We start from the raw sequence: 19,235 nt of genomic DNA on the forward strand, positions 1-19,235 counted from the left end.
TTTACTTCATACTGAGAAAAGCAGGTATTTCTGTTTGTCTAAGTTTAAGTTTTCCTTTAAATGTGAAAAATAACAACATGAATCTTAACTGAACTAAAATTATTGAATAATATTGCTTCAACTTTATGATTATTAAGTGCAGACCTGCTTTGATCAGTTCCAGCTTATAATCAATAATAATTCAGTGATTGACTGTTCTAACGCCAGTATGGCTAAATCAGATAGAGTAGGCGCTCGGTATTCCGACGCACGCTAATGCGGTAGTCTCGATAAACCGGCAAGGTAACCCGCTCTATAATCCGGCAGATTACACAGCCAAACGCCGGATTACAGAGCGGTTGAATTTGATGTGCAGATTATGTCTATAATATAAAGGTTTTATTTCCCATACAAATCGTAGGGGGAATCATGGTATAGGGCGAAATTTCAGGTGCCGTATTACCGAGTGCCAAATGTACTATAGTTCGTTTTTTTGGCATTAGAAAGGTAAGAGATCTAGACGTGTCTTTTTATATAAAATAAAAAAACACTTTTGAAGAATAAGACACAGCAAATATGTAACAAATAAAAAATGATATACGATTATTTACATTCTTTTCCTTTCATGATATATACTCATTTTTAAAAAGCGTTATCAATCCTTTTCAATAAAGACACGTCAAGATTGTTTACCTTTTTTTTTCTAATGCTAAAAAACGAACTATATACGAAGCTATATCAGTAAAATACTGTCTGTAATTAAAAGTCAAAACCTATGACATTCCATTGCGCCCGTCAGTATATATAAAGTTAAGATAAAAAGTTAAATAAACTAAAACAATATAATATTATTATGTCATAAGCTTTGAATACGCACGATAAGTCAGTCCTCGCACGGACGTTTAATTTAAAACTATATAAAAGCGCGGGCAGGGGACATTCCGGTTTCGGCCAACACCGTTTTTTATATTCGATATTTGTATTTGAACTTCGTACGTTCTCAGACGCCTTCAAGGCGAGGACTGACTTATCGCCTGGCAATCTATGGTATTATAACTCCAGATAGGTTATAGGGCGTTTCAAAATTGAAGCGCTTAAATTGTACAAATTGTAAATTTGCTCTTTAGTCGCGCCTAGCGAGAAATGTGCACGTGCTGACGAACTCCCGCACACCGAAAGAGAAAGAGAACGAGTATAACAAAAATAATCGAATGATAGGCAGGTATGCGCAAATCATATTCATTCGCAGCAGAGATATATTGATTGAGTAAGGTGTGTAAAATCTAGGACTATTTCGTGCTTCGAATTTGACAGGAAAACGACATGGCGCTGTACAGTTCCATATATTTTGCGGTAACTCTGATTGACACAAGTCTACGTTTGACAATTCTGTGATCGCAAAAAATATGGCGCAGTGCAGGCCATCTGTTTTGGATGTCAAACTAAGGGGCACGTTTTTTCTCAGACTACCTCTCTATTAACAATCAATTTTCTTTGTTCGTAGGTAATGAAATAAAATATAGAAGTATTTTAAGTTTATGGACGCGGATCTACGCTAGCTCCAGGTTGAAGACTGGCGAGAAACTGCGGTGGTGAGCAGTCGTGTTGGAGGCCAAGACACATTTTGGGTAGCTGCGCCAGAGTAGTATTGATTGATTGATTTTGAGCATAACCTATCTGGAGTTATAATATGATTGCTGGCAACGTGATATAAGGTTATATTTTATGAACCTTCAGTAGCCGGAGGTTGTGGTAAGTGCGGGGGCGCGGGGTGCTCGCCCGCCAGCGGGAACTCCGCCCCGAGCGCTGCGCCGACCGGTTTCATCAGTGTATACATGTTGTCGCCCCCTGCCGTCAACGCTTGTTACGGTTTCGGCCGATACCATTTTTTTGGTATCGAGCGCGTCACGTCTCTTTAGACGATAGCGAAAGAAATTTTTATTTGTGCGAAAGAAAATTTTATTTGTGCGAAAGATAATTTTATTTTGTGTGAAAGAAAATTTTGAGCATGTTTAAAAACTTATTGACTGTATTTTTGTTTCGATATCGTTTTTATGACATAATACAATATTATTTATTTTGCGTTTTGTGAAATAAACACATAGACAAAATTATATCGGGTCGATAGGTGATGAATAGAAACAAATATATAAAAAATACAATTACAAACATTTATTTCATGTAAAATTAATGATAATTTTGCCTATGTTATTCAATTATACAAAAATTAGTATTTTTCAATATTTTAAAGATAAAAACTCGATTAAAAATAGATTTTGCTAAAAAAAAATATAGGAATTTTTCATTCACTAAAGGTAAAAAGTACTTAGTTAAATAAAAGTCGATTTGTAAATTCGTTTTTATTTTTAATCGAGTTATTTTAACAGACAAGAAATCGCTAAGTTATTTTTTCGGCCAGAAACATTGCCATAATGAAACTAAAAAAAATGTAATAAACGGGGACATAATTTCTATAGCCTGTGGAGTTGTTTTTATTGTTTCTAAAATAATGCGTAATACTATTTATGTTTAATTTCTTATTATTTTTAGTAAAAAACAAATATAACAAAATAAATGTTTCTGATCGAAAATATAGAATCGATACAAACATAAAGGGAATGTACAAAATTGGGACAACTTAAAAAACATAAAAAGCGGTATACAGAAGAGACCCAAGCGTGTACAACCAAGATTAAGCAAGAGTGAAGCAAGCAGAACGAAAAATAAGATTTTGTGATAGGTAACTTTACGCTAAATCGACTTTTTTCTGAAAGTTTTTGGCGCGTCTTGTTAAAAGCACTTTTAATAATCTGACATGATATAAAGAGTGCGTTTTTGAGAAAAACATTTTAAAATACAGTGTAAACTTAGCGACACTCAATGAACCGGACGTTTTTTGACGCCGTAGAGTTTTAGTTATATATGGAAAAAATTATACTAAAGTAAACCAAATATAGCCAACAAATATCGACGTTATAGGGAGTGAATCGTTACATCGAGTGACGTTAAAGCCTGACCAGTAATATATGATCACGTGCCATGTTGCGGAATTTCACTGGAACTAATTTTTTCATACTAAACTGAACTGTCATCCTATACATGAGAAACAGCGCCCTTTTGACAATGATCATATATTTCTAGTCGGGCTTTATATGGAGTTTACACTGTACATACATTTGATGTTAGGTTTCTTGGTTACATCGCGCCGAAAACTTTTCACTAGAAAACCATTGTACAGTTAAGAAGTGCCGCAATGAAATACCTTGTTTTTAGTGATGTAACGATACAAAAACCTGCAAATGTCTAAATAAATCGTATAGTTGTAAGGTTAGGTGTTAAGACGCTGGATCGGTCAGTAGTCATAGTAAGCTGGGATACCGGGTGATTTGGTACCGATACCGAATTCGAGACCAGAAAATGTTTATTTATTTTTCAAGTAATGTTTTAATTTTGTAAGTTTTGTACGTGTAATCGTTTATATCTGTAAAATCATATCCAAGGAACTAAAATTACCAGCAACATGGTAGGATTCTATAGATGTGCTATACACGTGCGCCCGTGAGGGACGGAACATAGGTAATGCGGCAAAATTAAACACTCGTTTTAATATTCCTGATAAAATACCAAAAACAACCTACGTTATTTGGTCGGGTTATTTGTTGCCCACCATAAACCATACTAAAATTTGCGGTGGGGAATAAAATTCATAAAACTATGACAAGGACAAACAATAGCAGGGAAAGCGCTATTTCTCTGCTACTCCTACTGAATGATTTATAAGACTATCCCGTTCAGTCATTTATCAGCCCAAAAAAGTATTTTCGATTCAAATTTCTACTAAGTTACAAATGCGAAAGTAAAAGTAACTCTCTCTGTTCGTATGTCTGTACCCACATGCCACAAACTACTGTAGCGATTTAGATGAAATTTGGTATAGAGATTAAGGCCCGGAAAAGGGCATAGGGTAGTTTGTATCAATCATCATCATTATTATTCCACGCAGACGAAGTTACGGACAGAAGCTAGTCACTACACCTTATAAACCAAAGTCCCCCGCCGCGTCTGTCTGTATGTATCTATGTTCGGGTTAAACTCAAAAACTACTGAACGCATTTTCATGCGGTTTTCACCTATCAATAGAGTGACTTTTAAGGAAGCCGGAGCGGGTCGCTAGTGATTAATATACCTAATGCAAAAATGAAAAGCAAATTGGGTGGAAAATTCAAACTTGTTTTTGCCTCGAAATAAAAACAAATAATTTTAACCGCTTGAAATTTCATAAAACTGCTAGAGAAAGTTCTAATTTCTTATTCAAATTTGCAAGGCACATTCGTCACTGAGAAAATAGAAAATGTTCCTACTTATTTTAAGGATAGAGCAGTTAGGTTTATTAGGCAAAAGGTTTTAGTGTGTATTTATTTTTAAATTAAAAATATCAATATCGTTTTATATAATTAGCACATTCAGCGACTTAAAACAAATTATAACATGAAAGATAAATGATAATTAAGTCGTCAAGTCAAAATGTAACTGCCAAAAATCACCGACCCCGAATTCGGTATCGGTACCGGGTACCAAAAATTCGGTATCGGTACCCGCCACCACCTCGCGGCCCTCACGTACAGCTGCGCTCACCTGAGTTGGAGGAGTCCTGCGGGCTGGGCATGATGGGCGTGGGCGGGCCGGGCGGGCCGTTGGAGCCGGGCGGCGCGCCGTAGCCGGGCGAGCCGCCGCTGTAGTTGAGCGGCGCCGCGCCGCCGCCGCTGCCGCCCGCCCAGGCGCCGCGGGGACCCATACCCATTGGTGGCATACCTGGTTTAAAGGAAACATTAGTGGTCTGCTAGGCTCCTTGGTAATGCTGGGTTGGTAAGAGTAGTGCCGTCAACCCACCACGCAAAATAGGCGCGATAATATGACGTCGAGTTGCGGAAACCAAGCCCGCGAATACCTATAAACTATAACCTGGTAATTTTTCCATACAAACGTTCTCGACTCTGTGTGGACCCGGTTATTTAAATTTCATCGAACTGACGAAGTACTATAGATAGGACCTTGGGCCTTAGGAGGCAACGACCAGAGAGGAAAATGTCGACACAGAGCGAGCACACGCGCGAGGCAATTTCCTCACGCACAAAACGACCAGTGTAGACGTGCTATGGGACTTAGTTGCCTGCAAATATATTAAATACTTATTAGAAATAAGAAATTACTATTTTGAATGTGAAATATTTGTCAAACAATTTATTATCATTAAAATGTAAGGAATCGAATACTTCTTTTTAATACTCACTCTTTAATTTTCCACCCATTTAACTAGAATATGCTATCAAAATCAACATGTGTCATTATTTCCATTGCCGAAAGCTGTCATATTTCAGAAGTTTATAGTCAATCTGCCGAATCTCTTGGAAGCTCCTGTCTTAGGACGAACGAGACGTAGCAAAGGTCCCAGCGCGTCCATTTTGATTTATGGAGTAATTTTGGCCAAATATCTCTCTCAAGCAATCTACTTTGCCTTAAGGTTGACAGGTAAGTATAGTTCATCTTTTTTTAGCATTTTTAGCATGCATTAGAACGTTGGTAAGCGATGTTGGCGAGTATTTATTAAAAAAACACTTTGAAAAATATGTAACAATTCATATACATATAATATATTATTTATATATTATATACATTCTGTTGCTTACATTTGTAATATTACTACCCGCAGCCGGGCTCATGTGCTACGTGACTCACCTGGTCCCTGCGGCGGGGGGCCGCGCATGCCGGAGTAGGCGCCGGGGGACATGGGCCCGCAGCCGGGCTCATGTGCTACGTGACTCACCTGGTCCCTGCGGCGGGGGGCCGCGCATGCCGGAGTAGGCGCCGGGGGACATGGGCCCGCAGCCGGGCTCATGTGCTACGTGACTCACCTGGTCCCTGCGGCGGGGGGCCGCGCATGCCGGAGTAGGCGCCGGGGGACATGGGCCCGCAGCCGGGCTCATGTGCTACGTGACTCACCTGGTCCCTGCGGCGGGGGGCCGCGCATGCCGGAGTAGGCGCCGGGGGACATGGGCCCGCAGCCGGGCTCATGTGCTACGTGACTCACCTGGTCCCTGCGGCGGGGGGCCGCGCATGCCGGAGTAGGCGCCGGGGGACATGGGCCCGCAGCCGGGCTCATGTGCTACGTGACTCACCTGGTCCCTGCGGCGGGGGGCCGCGCATGCCGGAGTAGGCGCCGGGGGACATGGGCCCGCAGCCGGGCTCATGTGCTACATGACTCACCTGGTCCCTGCGGCGGGGGGCCGCGCATGCCGGAGTAGGCGCCGGGGGACATGGGCCCGCAGCCGGGCTCATGTGCTACGTGACTCACCTGGTCCCTGCGGCGGGGGGCCGCGCATGCCGGAGTAGGCGCCGGGGGACATGGGCCCGCAGCCGGGCTCATGTGCTACATGACTCACCTGGTCCCTGCGGCGGGGGGCCGCGCATGCCGGAGTAGGCGCCGGGGGACATGGGCCCGCAGCCGGGCTCATGTGCTACGTGACTCACCTGGTCCCTGCGGCGGGGGGCCGCGCATGCCGGAGTAGGCGCCGGGGGACATGGGCCCGCAGCCGGGCCGCGGCGGCGTCATGCGCGGCCCCAGCAGCGCCGCTGCGCCGCCGCCGCCGCGCTCCATCGAGTTGCCCATCATGCCACCTCCTGGAATGACAACACTAGTTTAACCCTTGACCGCCAAACAAGTCCACTGACGCGCACGTCAGCAGCTCCACCCACTATCAACCTTTGTGCAATCCGACAAGGTTCATAATGACGCGCGTTCAAAGTGCACGTGAGTACGCTGGCTGAACGGGCGGACTGCCTGATAATGCGGCATCGGGGCGAGGCACAAGCCCCAGTGCGTGCCTCTGTCCGTGGATATTAGAGTATAAGTTTCTATATTATATAAAGCTGCAGCCCGAACGTTAATCGACACGAATTGTTCTCCCGGAAGGAGGCGCGGGGGGGATTCGAGTTTGGTACGGTCGTACAGGGGGCGGTCCGGTGACCTCCGGAAAAATCCGACATTCGGTCTACCGGATCGGGACAGAAAAATGTTTGACGGCCCGGCTAAACGGTGGGAGATAGTGGGGGGGTGCTCGACCAAATGTCACAGAGGACCCCGGGCAGTTTCGGAGGCCGCCATTTTTTTTTTCAAAATGGCGGATTCAAAATGGCGGCCGATTTTCAAGTCGGTCCCGGCGCGCTCAAATTTCGGTCACGGAATCTCGGGGCCCTCTAGATCGGTATGGAAAAAAAAAATTTGGAAAAAATCCAAGATGGCGGACACCATGGCCACTTTTATTTTGTATGGCAACTTTTAAACGGTGACAGATAGGTGGGGGGTGCTCGACCAAATGTCATAGAGGGCCCCGAAACGAATGTAATGGCATTTAAAAAAATTCAAAATGGCCGACTCAAAATGGCGCCGAAATTTCAAAACGGTCCGAGAGCGCCGAGAACCGGTATGTGGGTACATATGGGCCCCCGCATTCGAAAAAAATTTTTTTTTTTTTTTTAGCTCGAAAAAAAATTTGTATGGGATTTTTTTTCGAATCCCCCACATGCTAAACGGTGAGAGATAGGTCGGGGGAGCTCGACCAAATGTCATAGAGGGCTCCGAGTGGAATCTGAATAAGAAAAAAAAAATCAAAATGGCCGACTTTTTTTTTTTCTAAAACTTCAAAAAGGTCCGAGCGCTCTGAAATTTTGGTCGCGGTATCTCGGAGCCCCAATGACTCGTACGGAAAAAAAAAAATTTGGAAAAAATCCAAGATGGCGGAAAAATGGCCAGTTTACTTTTGTATGGCAACTCTCAAACGGTGCGTGATAGGTGGGGGGTGCTCGACCAAATGTCATAGAGGGCCCCGAGACAAATAAAACTGCATCAAAAAAAAATTCAAAATGGCCGACTTTTTTTTTTTTCTTTTTTTAATGTTGGTCCGAGCGCGCTGAGATTTTGCATGCGGCGAGCCTGGGGGGCCAAGATTACCATATGAAAAAAAGTTTTTTGGAAAAATCCAAAATGGCGGCGGACAGGGGCAAAGTAAAATTTCCAAGTAGGTTAAGCGAGCCCGAAGGGCGAGCTTCAGGCTGGGAGGCCGAAGGCCGACCCCGGCGGAGGGCCGAAGGCCCGGAGCCTTCACCCCGACCCCCAAGCGTGCAACCCCCAGTAACTAAAAGCGAGGCCGAAGGCCGAGCTGCGTGCGTACGGTGCTCCCAAGCGTTCTACCAAGTCGACTGTCTTGATAAGCGGAGCCGGCGGGCCGAAGGCCCGACGGCGACGCGTCGAGGCCAGCGAAGGCCGAAGGCCGAGCTCCGCGTAGGGCCGAAGGCCCGAAGCGTCACCTGAGAGGGGGAAGTTGGAGCTTAAACACGACCCAATAGGAAAAGTGTCTTAGACAAGCGAAACGGCGGGCCGAAGGCCAAAGGCCGTAGGCCCGACGTGAGCTTGTCAAGACACTTTTACTATTGGGTCGTGTTTAAGCTCCAACTTCCCGCACTAATCCCGAAGCGAAACCAACCCTCCCCGAGTGTCTTAATAAGCGAAGCGGCGGGCCGAAGGCCCGACGCTGAGCTTCGAAACCCAGCGAAGGCCGAAGGCCGAGCTCCGCGTAGGGCCGAAGGCCCGGAGCGTCCCACTGGTTCGGCCAAGCACGCGAGGCCGAAGGCCGAGCTGCGAGAGTGCGGCCCAAAGCGGAAGTACAACCGCATTACATTTCACCTTTGGAAAACAAATATTCTTTATACTAAAAATAACGGGAAAAATGCATTTATAGAGCGAACCGGTTACAAGTTAACTGTTTTCGAAACCCAGCGAAGGCCGAAGGCCGAGCTCCGCGTAGGGCCGAAGGCACGGAGCGTCCCAATGGATCGCCCAAGCACGCGAGGCCGAAGGCCGAGCTGCGAGAGTGCGGCCCAAAGCGGAAGTACAACCGCATTAACTTTCCCCTTTGGAAAACAAATCTTCTTTATGTTAATAACAACAAAAATAACGGGAAAAGTTATAAAGCGAACCGGCAACAAGTCAACTGTCTTAATAAGCGGAGCCGGCGGGCCGAAGGCCCGACGGCGAAGCGTCGAGGCTAGCGAAGGCCGAAGGCCGAGCTCCGCGTAGGGCCGAAGGCCCGAAGCGTCCCCTTCGAAGCTCGCCAGCGGGGAAGTTGGAGCTTAAACACGACCCAATAGTAAAAGTGTCTTAGACAAGCGAAACGGCGGGCCGGAGGCCGAAGGCCGTAGGCCCGACGTGAGCTTGTCAAGACACTTTTACTATTGGGTCGTGTTTACGCTCCAACTTCCCTTCAACCCCCAAAGTAACTATATTGCGAAGGCCGAAGGCCGAGCTCCGCGTAGGGCCGAAGGCCCGGAGCGTCCCATTGGATCGCCCATGCACGCGAGGCCGAAGGCCGAGCTGCGGGAGTGCGTGCTCGCACGCGGACCATTCCTTGCAAGCAAAGGTACAACTGCTTTACCTTTTCCCTTTGGAAAACAAACTTTTTCACTAAAACAACGGCAACAACAACAAACACTACAACAACAACACATTAACAACAACACCAACAACAGCACCACGCACACCGCGGGGCCCTCGGGTCCCACGCACCATGCAAAATTCTAACTGCTTTACCTTTTCCCTTTGGAAAACAAACTTTACACCTCTACTCTAAACCTACAACAACAACTCATCAACAACAACACTAACAACAGCACCAACTACAAAAACAGCAATACCAACTACAGCACCATGCACACCGCGGGGCCCACGGGCCCCGCGCACCAAGCAAAATCTAGTCTAATATTATATAGTTTGTTTGTTCTCTGTTGCTAACCACTAACCATTAATTGTCTTTAAAATGTTTTTTTTTCTGTTGTTCTTGTGTAGTACTAACCAAGCTATGGACTCAGAGTCTGCAATAATGTTTTTCCTAATCCTCTAACGCTTCAACAAAAAACAAAACTATCCAAAATACCTATAAGATAAATATTATAAGATTTTGAATGCCGTACAGGACATAGCTTTATTATGATACTATGTGACGAATGTAAGAGGTTATGTGAGGCGATGGATGATCACGCGTCTTCGGTTAGTATTTATGTTTATTTGTTATTGTATAACACAACTTTACGTTAACGTTTTTGGATAGTAATTATATTGTATGCATTCCACAGTGCCTTAGTGTCTCACTGTAATACTGTGTAATCTGTTTGAATAAAAAAATAAAAATAAAATAAAATTATTATTTTATACTAAAAAAGGCACCTGCGTTCAAAAACGTAAGATGAAACGTCAAAATTCTTACTACGAGTATTTTTTTTTATACGACGTCGGAGGCAAACGAGCATACGGCCCGCCTAAATGCGAAGGTAACTCTGTCTGTTAACGCTCAGAACGTTGAACCGGTTTAGATGAAATTAGGCATGGAAATAGTTTGTAGCCCGGGGAGAAACTAGCAAACAATAACCCCCTTATTCATAAACGTGTACTAAAGTTACGATACCGTTGACCATCGTTTGTCCCTGTCCATCATACCAATACGTCGGAAAGGGACAAACGATGATCAGCGGCATCGTAACTTTAGTACATGTTTATGAATAAGGGGGTAAAAGTAGGTATAGTCGTTCGATTTGAAGCTGGCCCGAAGCGGCTAATCTTTTGTCTATTGTTAACTAAAACCGCGCGTGCAAACAAAAGGGTCGTATAATTCTAATTGGCACCTGAGCGCGGGCTAGGCCAACGCTCAAAAAACCAGTATAGTGCGATCTTCGTTAACGCGCCTTTGTTGCGCATATCGAGGACACATTTTAGACTGGTTCGGTAGCGTTCGACTCGCCGGCACTCGGTAACCGTAGGTATAGGGACCACACAAGAAATCGCAAATTATTTTTCCATTTGTTCATTTTGAATCTTATTTCAATTACCATAGGAGTTGAAATTAAATAACTGGTTAGTGACCGGGCCCTTTTTTTTTTGCAGGTAGTGGCACGCGCCGTTCTAGTTAACAATAGACAAGGGATAAACCGTTGGGGGCCAGCTACAAATCTAACGTCTAAGTGTAATTGTTCAAGTTTCATTTTAGTTAAAATAATGACTGTAGTAGCCGTACCACGAGTTGACACTTGACGTTTACGTTAGCGACCGCGTAAACTCAATCGTAGTCCATCTCGCTCACCCTGATGTATAGGTGCGATAGAGGGAATTCGGTGGAGTTCACTCAGTCGCTAACGTACATGTCAAATGGCCCTCAGACCACGACAATGCGACCTGTTGGCCGTGCCGCCGGCGCGCACCGTATCGCGCAGGAACTCGCCGCTGCCCCGCGCCCTCTCACTGCTCAATGCGCTCCTGGCATCGACGCCTGAATGCGATCTATTTGCTTGGCGATGGGCGGCAGTGTATAGTGAATGCTTGAGATTCTGTGAGGCGATGGATGATAGGTGCTCAACTGTCCCAATTTAATTTGTTAATGTGCCATTATTGTTTTATAATTGTTAATACTTATAATTATTATTGCTGTTAGTTTAAGTTTCGTGACGCATTGGTTCAACTGTAATGTCATGTAAACATTTTTATCAATAAAAAAAAAAAAATGCTAACTCGATATAACCGTGCTGATTGTGGCAGTTTAAATCAATAAGCCAAAGTTTCGTCTTGTATTAAAAGCCATAACCGGTCATGTCTTACTCAACAGATACTTGTTAACTGTATAAGGTAGACTGCATGTTCGCGTCCGTATAATAACTGCATACAAAAGGTTTACCAAATCTCACGCTAGATGGCGCTGACCCCACCGTACAACTAGCTAACGAAATTCTTATCAGGTTTGTATATAAGCAAAAAGAATTTGAAATCGAGGTTGACTGACAAAGGAAATCTTGTAGCCACAGTAAATTTACTGGCATATTTCGACACATGAATAAAACTTTTAGAAATTAGAACGCCATTTGACTTTGGTCCTTATTATGTCACTGAAATCTTACTTTTAAGTTAGTTTTAAGTGTATACACCGTGTTTTTATTGAATTTCGTTAACTTCGGGGTATCGGCAAGTACGTTTAAAGAAACTGAATGGCATAGTTAATTTTCAAAAAAACATTTTTTTTTTTTTTTACTATTTTTTTTTTATAAAAAGTAACTAAATGTTGCATATAGCGTTGTTGTAACACGGGCATTACATTTAACTCAACCAAACAATTGAAAACTGTGACATATCAATGTCATTTCGAACGTCGATCGTCCGAGATAGTACTTACATTTAGTAGCAAATGTATGAACTCGCACTAAACACTAATCAATAAGTAAACAGGCCCTAAGGCAAGTGTACACGCTCGTAAGGGCCTTATAAGATAAAAATTAATTATTGATTATCTCCGAAATGGAGTTAATTAGAATATCGGTGTCTTTGAGAAAGTTACTTAATTTAAGTTCAGAAATGCACCCTCGAAATTAACGCAAATCAAAAAAAAACACGGTGTATTGTATACCCGAATTGGGTTACCGTTGAAACTTACACAATGTAATTAAATAACACCTCTGTAACACGGTTGTACAATAAAGAATTATCTTATATGTGTAAAGAAAAAACTTACTGTATGTAATTGAATAATTTCTATAGCAATTTAAATTGTATTTTTTCGAATTTAATGCATGTTAATTATAAGAAGTAATGTTTTGAAAAGATGTATCTGGTCGTTTCAAATTTAATTTAGTTAAATTTGTTAGATATCAAAAATATGGCGCCATCTAATAGAGCACGACCCAAAGGTGCGAATCGCTCGAAAAGTGAGACAAAAATCGCGATGATCAAGTGTCATTAGAAGTATTGAATTAAGAAATATTATGATGTTTACTTTATTTATTTAAACTTTATTGTACAAAAGAAAACTTATCGTACAAAAGGCGGATTTAATGCCAAAAGGCATTCTCTACCAGTCATACTTAAGGTAAAGCAGAGAGATTGCTTTAAACCCGTCTTTCGAAAATATCCAATTTCTCGGCTGGACCGACTTAGAAAATTATTTTTTGTGTCAAAAACCTATACTTTACAATTTTCCCATTAACATTAAGTCACAATCTTAGGATATGATTCTGGAAAAATCAAGGAAAGTCTTCCAAATATTATATATTTATTACTTTATTTTTTATTTATATCACCAGACTTTTTATGTACTTAGAAGGCCTCTAATATTATTTGTGAATGTTTAGGCTATAAGTTCCCGGGTGAAACTTTATAAAAACTTTGAATGCTACAGTATAACTTTCTCATAACAGCTGAAATTTCAATTCATATTTCTCCTAATGTTTTTCAAAGTGGCAGGCAATGCAACAAAATTATTACTCACAAATTAATTGGTATACTTTTTGAATTGTATAGAGCTGCCATCAATCTAGGTTGTTTACTTTGAAAACTGAGAAACATCCAAGTCTTTTTTTTATTAGGTTCACAAACAGGTTTAGGATGTTACACAAACAAGGTGCGGGGGAAACTGAGGGCCTACCGCGAACCACGTTCGACGTGTTGCCTCCCTGTCACACTTACTTACGAATTTAGAAGTGCGACAGAGAGGCAACACGTCGAACGTGTTTCGCGGTAGGCCCCCAGAGGGCAAACCGAAATTCGCAAATTGCGGGGATCTTTCTCTTTTACTCTCACTAAGACGTAATTAGAGTGACAGAGAAAAATGCCCGTAATTGACGAATTACGATTTTCCCGGTAGCCGCCCTGATTCGGGCGTTCTCCGCTCCGCCTCCGTTCGGCTCAGCATTGCTCCGAGCTATTATTAGGGTTGGCAGAACTTGTCGTTCCTATGCGTGCACAACTGCAGATAAGATAAGCACTTGCATTTTGACAGCCCTAAATAGCCGACGGGGATAGTGCTATTATTAAAGGACAACCAGATTCGTCCCTGAATCACTGTCAAACTTCGGTTTTGTAGGAAGTTACCTTTCTGTACAGTAGTACTATTATCTATTCTGTGCCGTAAACGGAAAGTTATACTTGTCTGGCCGCCATCATAGGCACAAAAGTACAATGCAAGCATTTTAGATATAATCTTATTTAACGACGTCCCCTAGTGAGCTCCAGGAACCCGTCCACCCTTCCCAGAAAAAACCCTTTAAACGGCTTAGTTGTTTGGGGTTTCCCTTTCAGAGATACCGCTAAAATGAAAGGATATCCCTTTCCTAATTAAAAAAACCGGACAAGTGCGAGTCGGACTCGCCCACCGAGGGTTCCGTACTTTTTAGTATTTGTTGTTATAGCGGCAACATAAATACATCATCTGTGAAAATTTCAACTGTCTAGCTGTCACGGTTCATGAGATACAGCCTGGTGACAGACAGACCCTTTGGGTACGGAACCCTAAAAAATATGACTGTCAACGCGCTAGACACCCAGTCTTTCACTTTAAACGTAACAAAAGCAATATTTAATTCTATTCGAGAAATTTTAAACGATACAATAAAATACCATGTTATTTTGATATACACATCACGCGTGTTTTTTTGTACTTATCACAAAAGATTTATTTCTCGAGTTCCCGAGGGATTAGGATTTTTTTCCCGTCTCGACAAAGGACAAATTTCTCGAGAATTCTCGAGCAGAAACCCTTACTCTGACCCAAGAAGATTTAAATCCCTCCTAAATTGTAGGAGGGTATCCCAATATGGGACCAGCAAGAAACTCGGCGGGACACATCATTTCAAAATATTACATCTTATACCTAACATGCATGATGTGGGCGATAGATTAGATTAGATTAGATTTATTTATTTCTTAAAGAAAAAGACACAGTATTTTACACAAAAGGATAAAACAAAGGCTTTCACTAAAAGATCGTCAACTTAACATTAAAACAAAAAATATAAAATTAATAAATAAAGAAATGTCACGACAAAAAAGAAAATGTCAATGTATATATGATAAAGGGCTGATATGATGATACTGACGTGGTATTGTTGTGCTAGATGTTGTGCTAAATATTGGATATAACAGAGTTGACCTTCCCTTTTTAATTATTATTATTTATGAATACATAGGCAGCTTATAGCTGATATGTGCACATCAATGTCCTGCACTTGTGTTTTGTCCATTTATACAATGTTTGTCAAGTCTGTTTTTAAAAGAGTTCACTGAGGGTGCACTGATTACGGATTCGGGCAAACTGTTCCACACTTTCACTACGCGGTTAGACAGGAAGTGTCGTCTTGGGTTGCTACTACTCTGCGTCCGTGTCAGCTTCAGAGAATGTCCTCTCAGTCTGTCACACATATTCCGAGTGCTAGCGCTGTGGCAACACCGCTAGCTTGTCTACAACCAATGATGGATGGAGATGCGGCTCCAATCTGCCAACATAGACAGAACGGCGGCCAACCAGAAAGCGTGATGCCAGCGCCGGAGTTTCGCACATGCGACACATCGCCGTGCAGCGCGACCCGAGCATCGACCTCTTGCATTCTAACCACTGAACTGAACGCGCGTGTCCTAGACTAACAACAACCTAATTATATATTATCAAAAAACAGTTGTAGTACACCATTAAACAATGGTACCTCTTTTAATATATTGTTTCATTTAAATAACGCGCTAACACCGAGTGAAAATATCTGTCAATGTTGTAGTGTCCTGTTTTTTGTATATTTCTATTTAGTCACTGCGTAGCCTAATATTTAGTGCTGCTTTTTATGTTAAAATAAGAGTTTAAGGAGAACATACCTGGCGGCCCGTTAAAATCGTTTCCCATCCCCATCCTAACAGGCTGGCGAGGTCCGCTGGAGTACCAAGGTCCGATGAAGGGCTGCGAGCCCATGAGCTGCGGCTGCGGGCCGTGCGGAGACGGTTGCGAGCCGGGGTGAGGTGCGGGCGGTGATGGCCGGAGTGAAGAGTTTGGGAAGAAGCCTGGTGGCATGCCTCCGCCACCCATGCCTGCAATAAAAAGGTTAATTTTATTACAAGCTTTTATTTAACTTGCCTTGTATTTTATGATGTTATTTATATTGTTAGATGTTGTTATTATTTTTCGTAAAACCTAGTATTTGTAAAGTGTTTGTCACTTTTTAACACGCTTTTATTAGGTCCACCTGTATGTAACTATGTAATGGAATCTAAGGTAACTAATTAAACCATCTTCCAAGGATCGTAGCGTCATGAAAATTGGCAGCTGTATGTAGTTCTGATGACAATACAATAATATGGTACTGTCGAACTGCTCTGATGATGGAGCCGGAAGATATGAACTGGAACTTCATGATGGAACATCGTATCATAGCTGTGTATGGATTTTTTTGAAAAGTCTTGTTATGAACTTAGACCACGATTAGGTTTCAAGGTCTGATGATGAAGCCGGAAGATAGTTATTGGCATTCCATGATGGAATATCGTATCATAGTCGTGTTTGCACTTGTGAGAAAGGTCACGTAATGGACTTTGAACACGATCAAGTTTCACATTCATAAAAGCGTGTTTTTCTAGTGTTTTTAAAACTATTAATTTATTTACATCTATCAATGAGGTTATTGACTATGTCCCATAGTAGGAGCATCGCCATCAAAAAGGCGTTTAATTGGCATTAACTCCAATTCTAGGCGAATTCCAGAAAAGTTTATAGGACATTTTAGTCTTTAAATATCATCAGGAATACACTATTAAAACCTTTCAGGTTCCTCGTGAAACACCGTGTATACTTGGTGGTTATGTATGGTATCAAGTAAAGACTGACATCACTGCATACTGAAGACTGATTTTAATCCAAACTCACTCATAAAAGGCTTTGGTAACTCTTTGTTTATTTACTGTTTATTCACAAACTAAAATATGACATAGCAAAAGTAGTGGGGGGCAACTGGATCTGAGAGGCCCAAGACCGGAAAAAATGGAAAAATCTGGAGGGTTATACCTCTTAAGAGGGTTCTGGTGTAATTTTCTTTTAGCACAAATTAGGTTAATCCTAGGTTAAGTTAAAAATATTTTACTTTTTTATTGTCACCCAGAAATTAAAAGGCTTTATTTTTTTTATACTAACCAAAGTTCTGTCACAAAAATAGTGTTTAAATATTAAATTTATATGTTAATAAAAACTTATTTACAATATTTACCCTTGACCAAATGGAGATGGTATACATGCTAAGGGTATTAGGATGTATGTTTGTTTGTTTTTGATAAACCACCAAAATAAATAAATGGTTAAAAATGGTTTTTTTTTGCATTAGGAAAAAGGTAAAAAATCTTGATGTGTCTTTATATAAATTATTGAATAAAAAAAAAAAAAATTTATTACTTCTGAAAGCAAAAGTATGTAAATAGTTGTATATGATTTATGATTGTTACATACAGTACCCACCAATAATATATCACCTCCATGTTTTACTGGTATAACTTTTTTCTTATGTTTGTTAGTGACTTCCACCTCACTACTTTAATAGTACATTACGATACAAGTGCGAAAAATAGGAAATTCGAAACGAGTGGCGATAAATTAAAACACGACCGAAGGGAGTGTTTTAAATCGACACGAGTTGCGAATTACCTATTCGCACATGTATCGTACAACGTTTTACAGTACATATGGCCCTTTAAATGTTCGACACAGTAACATAATATGCTACTTCTCGCACTAGTGCTATAAAGTAGCCCCATATGTACTGTAAAGTCTATTTTTTTATTCTGTAGACTAAAATGACATTTCGTGTGTTGTTAGTTTTACGTCTTATAAATAGTGATGTGCTACAATCGGTACTAACCGAAAATAAAACTACTTATATAGGTACACTATTTTGAGGTATTTAGAAATTGTGTATGCAGGTTTATACGGGTTGGATTTAGATGTTGGTTGTCTTGTTTTTGGGAAACTGTGATATTGGGGGGTCTTAGGGGGCTTAGCTGAAACCCTGTAGAAGAGTAGATTTCATTTCTTGTTTATTTTGAATCTAAAATCATTTTAGTATTTATCAGTTATTAACAAACTGAAATAAAAAATCAGCTGTTTGTTTAAGCTGGTCACATTATTTCTTCATTTGACATGTGTGGTTGTCAGTTTAGTGTACGGAATAAAAAAACAGACTTTAGGTAGTCTAGAAAGCGATGAGAAAAAATGGTCTCATGTAATGGTTTTTTCATAGAAGTTTTTTTGTTTTAATGTATGACTTATTTTTTTTAGAGGTTTTGTAGTCATATGCGGAGTCTCCTATTGTAATTCACAGTATTTAATTGCAGTATTCATCATATATTTGTATAAAATGACTAGGTAGTAAAATATGCAATCTACAAACTAACCTACATTGTTTACTCTTTACAAGTTCATATAAAAACACACAAAGGTGATATATAATTGTCCTATACAGTATTTGCTGTGACTTATATTTCAAAAGTGTTTTTTTAATAAAAAGACATTTCAAGAGCTTACCTTCTTTCTAATGCAAAAATAACTGTCAAAAACTTGTAATAAAATGTAATCAGTGATAGAGTCAGACTGAGATAAGTTAGCACTGATTTTGACAGCCCAGACGGTGCAAGCTGACCCCCCGAGTCACAGGCTCTGACCTAGTTCGGGAGACAAAAGCTGGACCCTGGTGAAACCATTACAAACCTAATTATAAGCCTTTCTGTATCTAGTATAACATGATATCGACACTCTATACTGTGTTAGGTTCTTAAGGGAATAAAGATTTAAGTGAATAAATACTACAAAGTAAAAAGTAAAAAAAGTGTTACTCTAAACAAACTTCCATCAAATTATGATATGTACTTAATACATGCACTGGCTGGGCTATAGCTTGGTCTAACTCTAGTTATTAGATAAGTGATGGTTTAATCTAGAGGGTGCTGTTATGATTTAATTATTTTGTGTTGCATTTAATTACATTAACAAAAAAAAACATTTCAAGAAATACCTTTCACCTTTGAAAGTTGATACATCTACCCTTTCATTACTATAATTTAATTTTAGTAGTAGTAGTAAAACACTTCATTGAAAAAGAGAAACATAAAATAAGAAAAAACACACATCATGTGTATGTGTGTTAACCTTTGAACAATTGAGGATGAATTGGAGAATGGTAGACATCAAAACTGTACTAAAATGACATAAAAAGAAAATATTTAATTTCCTAAAAGATAGGTAAAGCTATCAATATAACAATATATAATATGTGATGGGATGCAATTTATAAATTTACTTATACTTTCTAAAATAATCATTATGTAGCTATGACAATATATGAGTAAAATCCATACGGTATGCCTAACT

At 40.9% G+C, this 19,235-nt stretch overlaps 1 protein-coding gene across 5 annotated transcripts in view; it reads right to left on the minus strand.

Annotated features, from left to right (window-relative positions):
• The window catches only part of LOC133531668 (single-stranded DNA-binding protein 3), a 33,862-nt gene that overhangs the window by 13,799 nt on the left and 828 nt on the right, over positions 1 to 19,235 (minus strand). For 2 of the 5 annotated variants that reach the window (XM_061870021.1, XM_061870023.1), the window contains exons 2-5: positions 15,707 to 15,916; positions 6,508 to 6,657; positions 4,615 to 4,791; positions 1,711 to 1,827 (exon numbers count right to left, since the gene is read on the minus strand). In XM_061870021.1, coding sequence (XP_061726005.1) covers positions 1,711 to 1,827; positions 4,615 to 4,791; positions 6,508 to 6,657; positions 15,707 to 15,916 — 654 coding nt within the window. The remainder of the gene's footprint in view (positions 1 to 1,710; positions 1,828 to 4,614; positions 4,792 to 6,507; positions 6,658 to 15,706; positions 15,917 to 19,235) is intronic. The other 3 variants (XM_061870022.1, XM_061870025.1, XM_061870024.1) reach the window with 2 other exon arrangements.

The sequence above is a fragment of the Cydia pomonella genome, chromosome 25 (genome assembly GCF_033807575.1).
Source record: "Cydia pomonella isolate Wapato2018A chromosome 25, ilCydPomo1, whole genome shotgun sequence".
Taxonomy (NCBI): domain Eukaryota; kingdom Metazoa; phylum Arthropoda; class Insecta; order Lepidoptera; family Tortricidae; genus Cydia; species Cydia pomonella.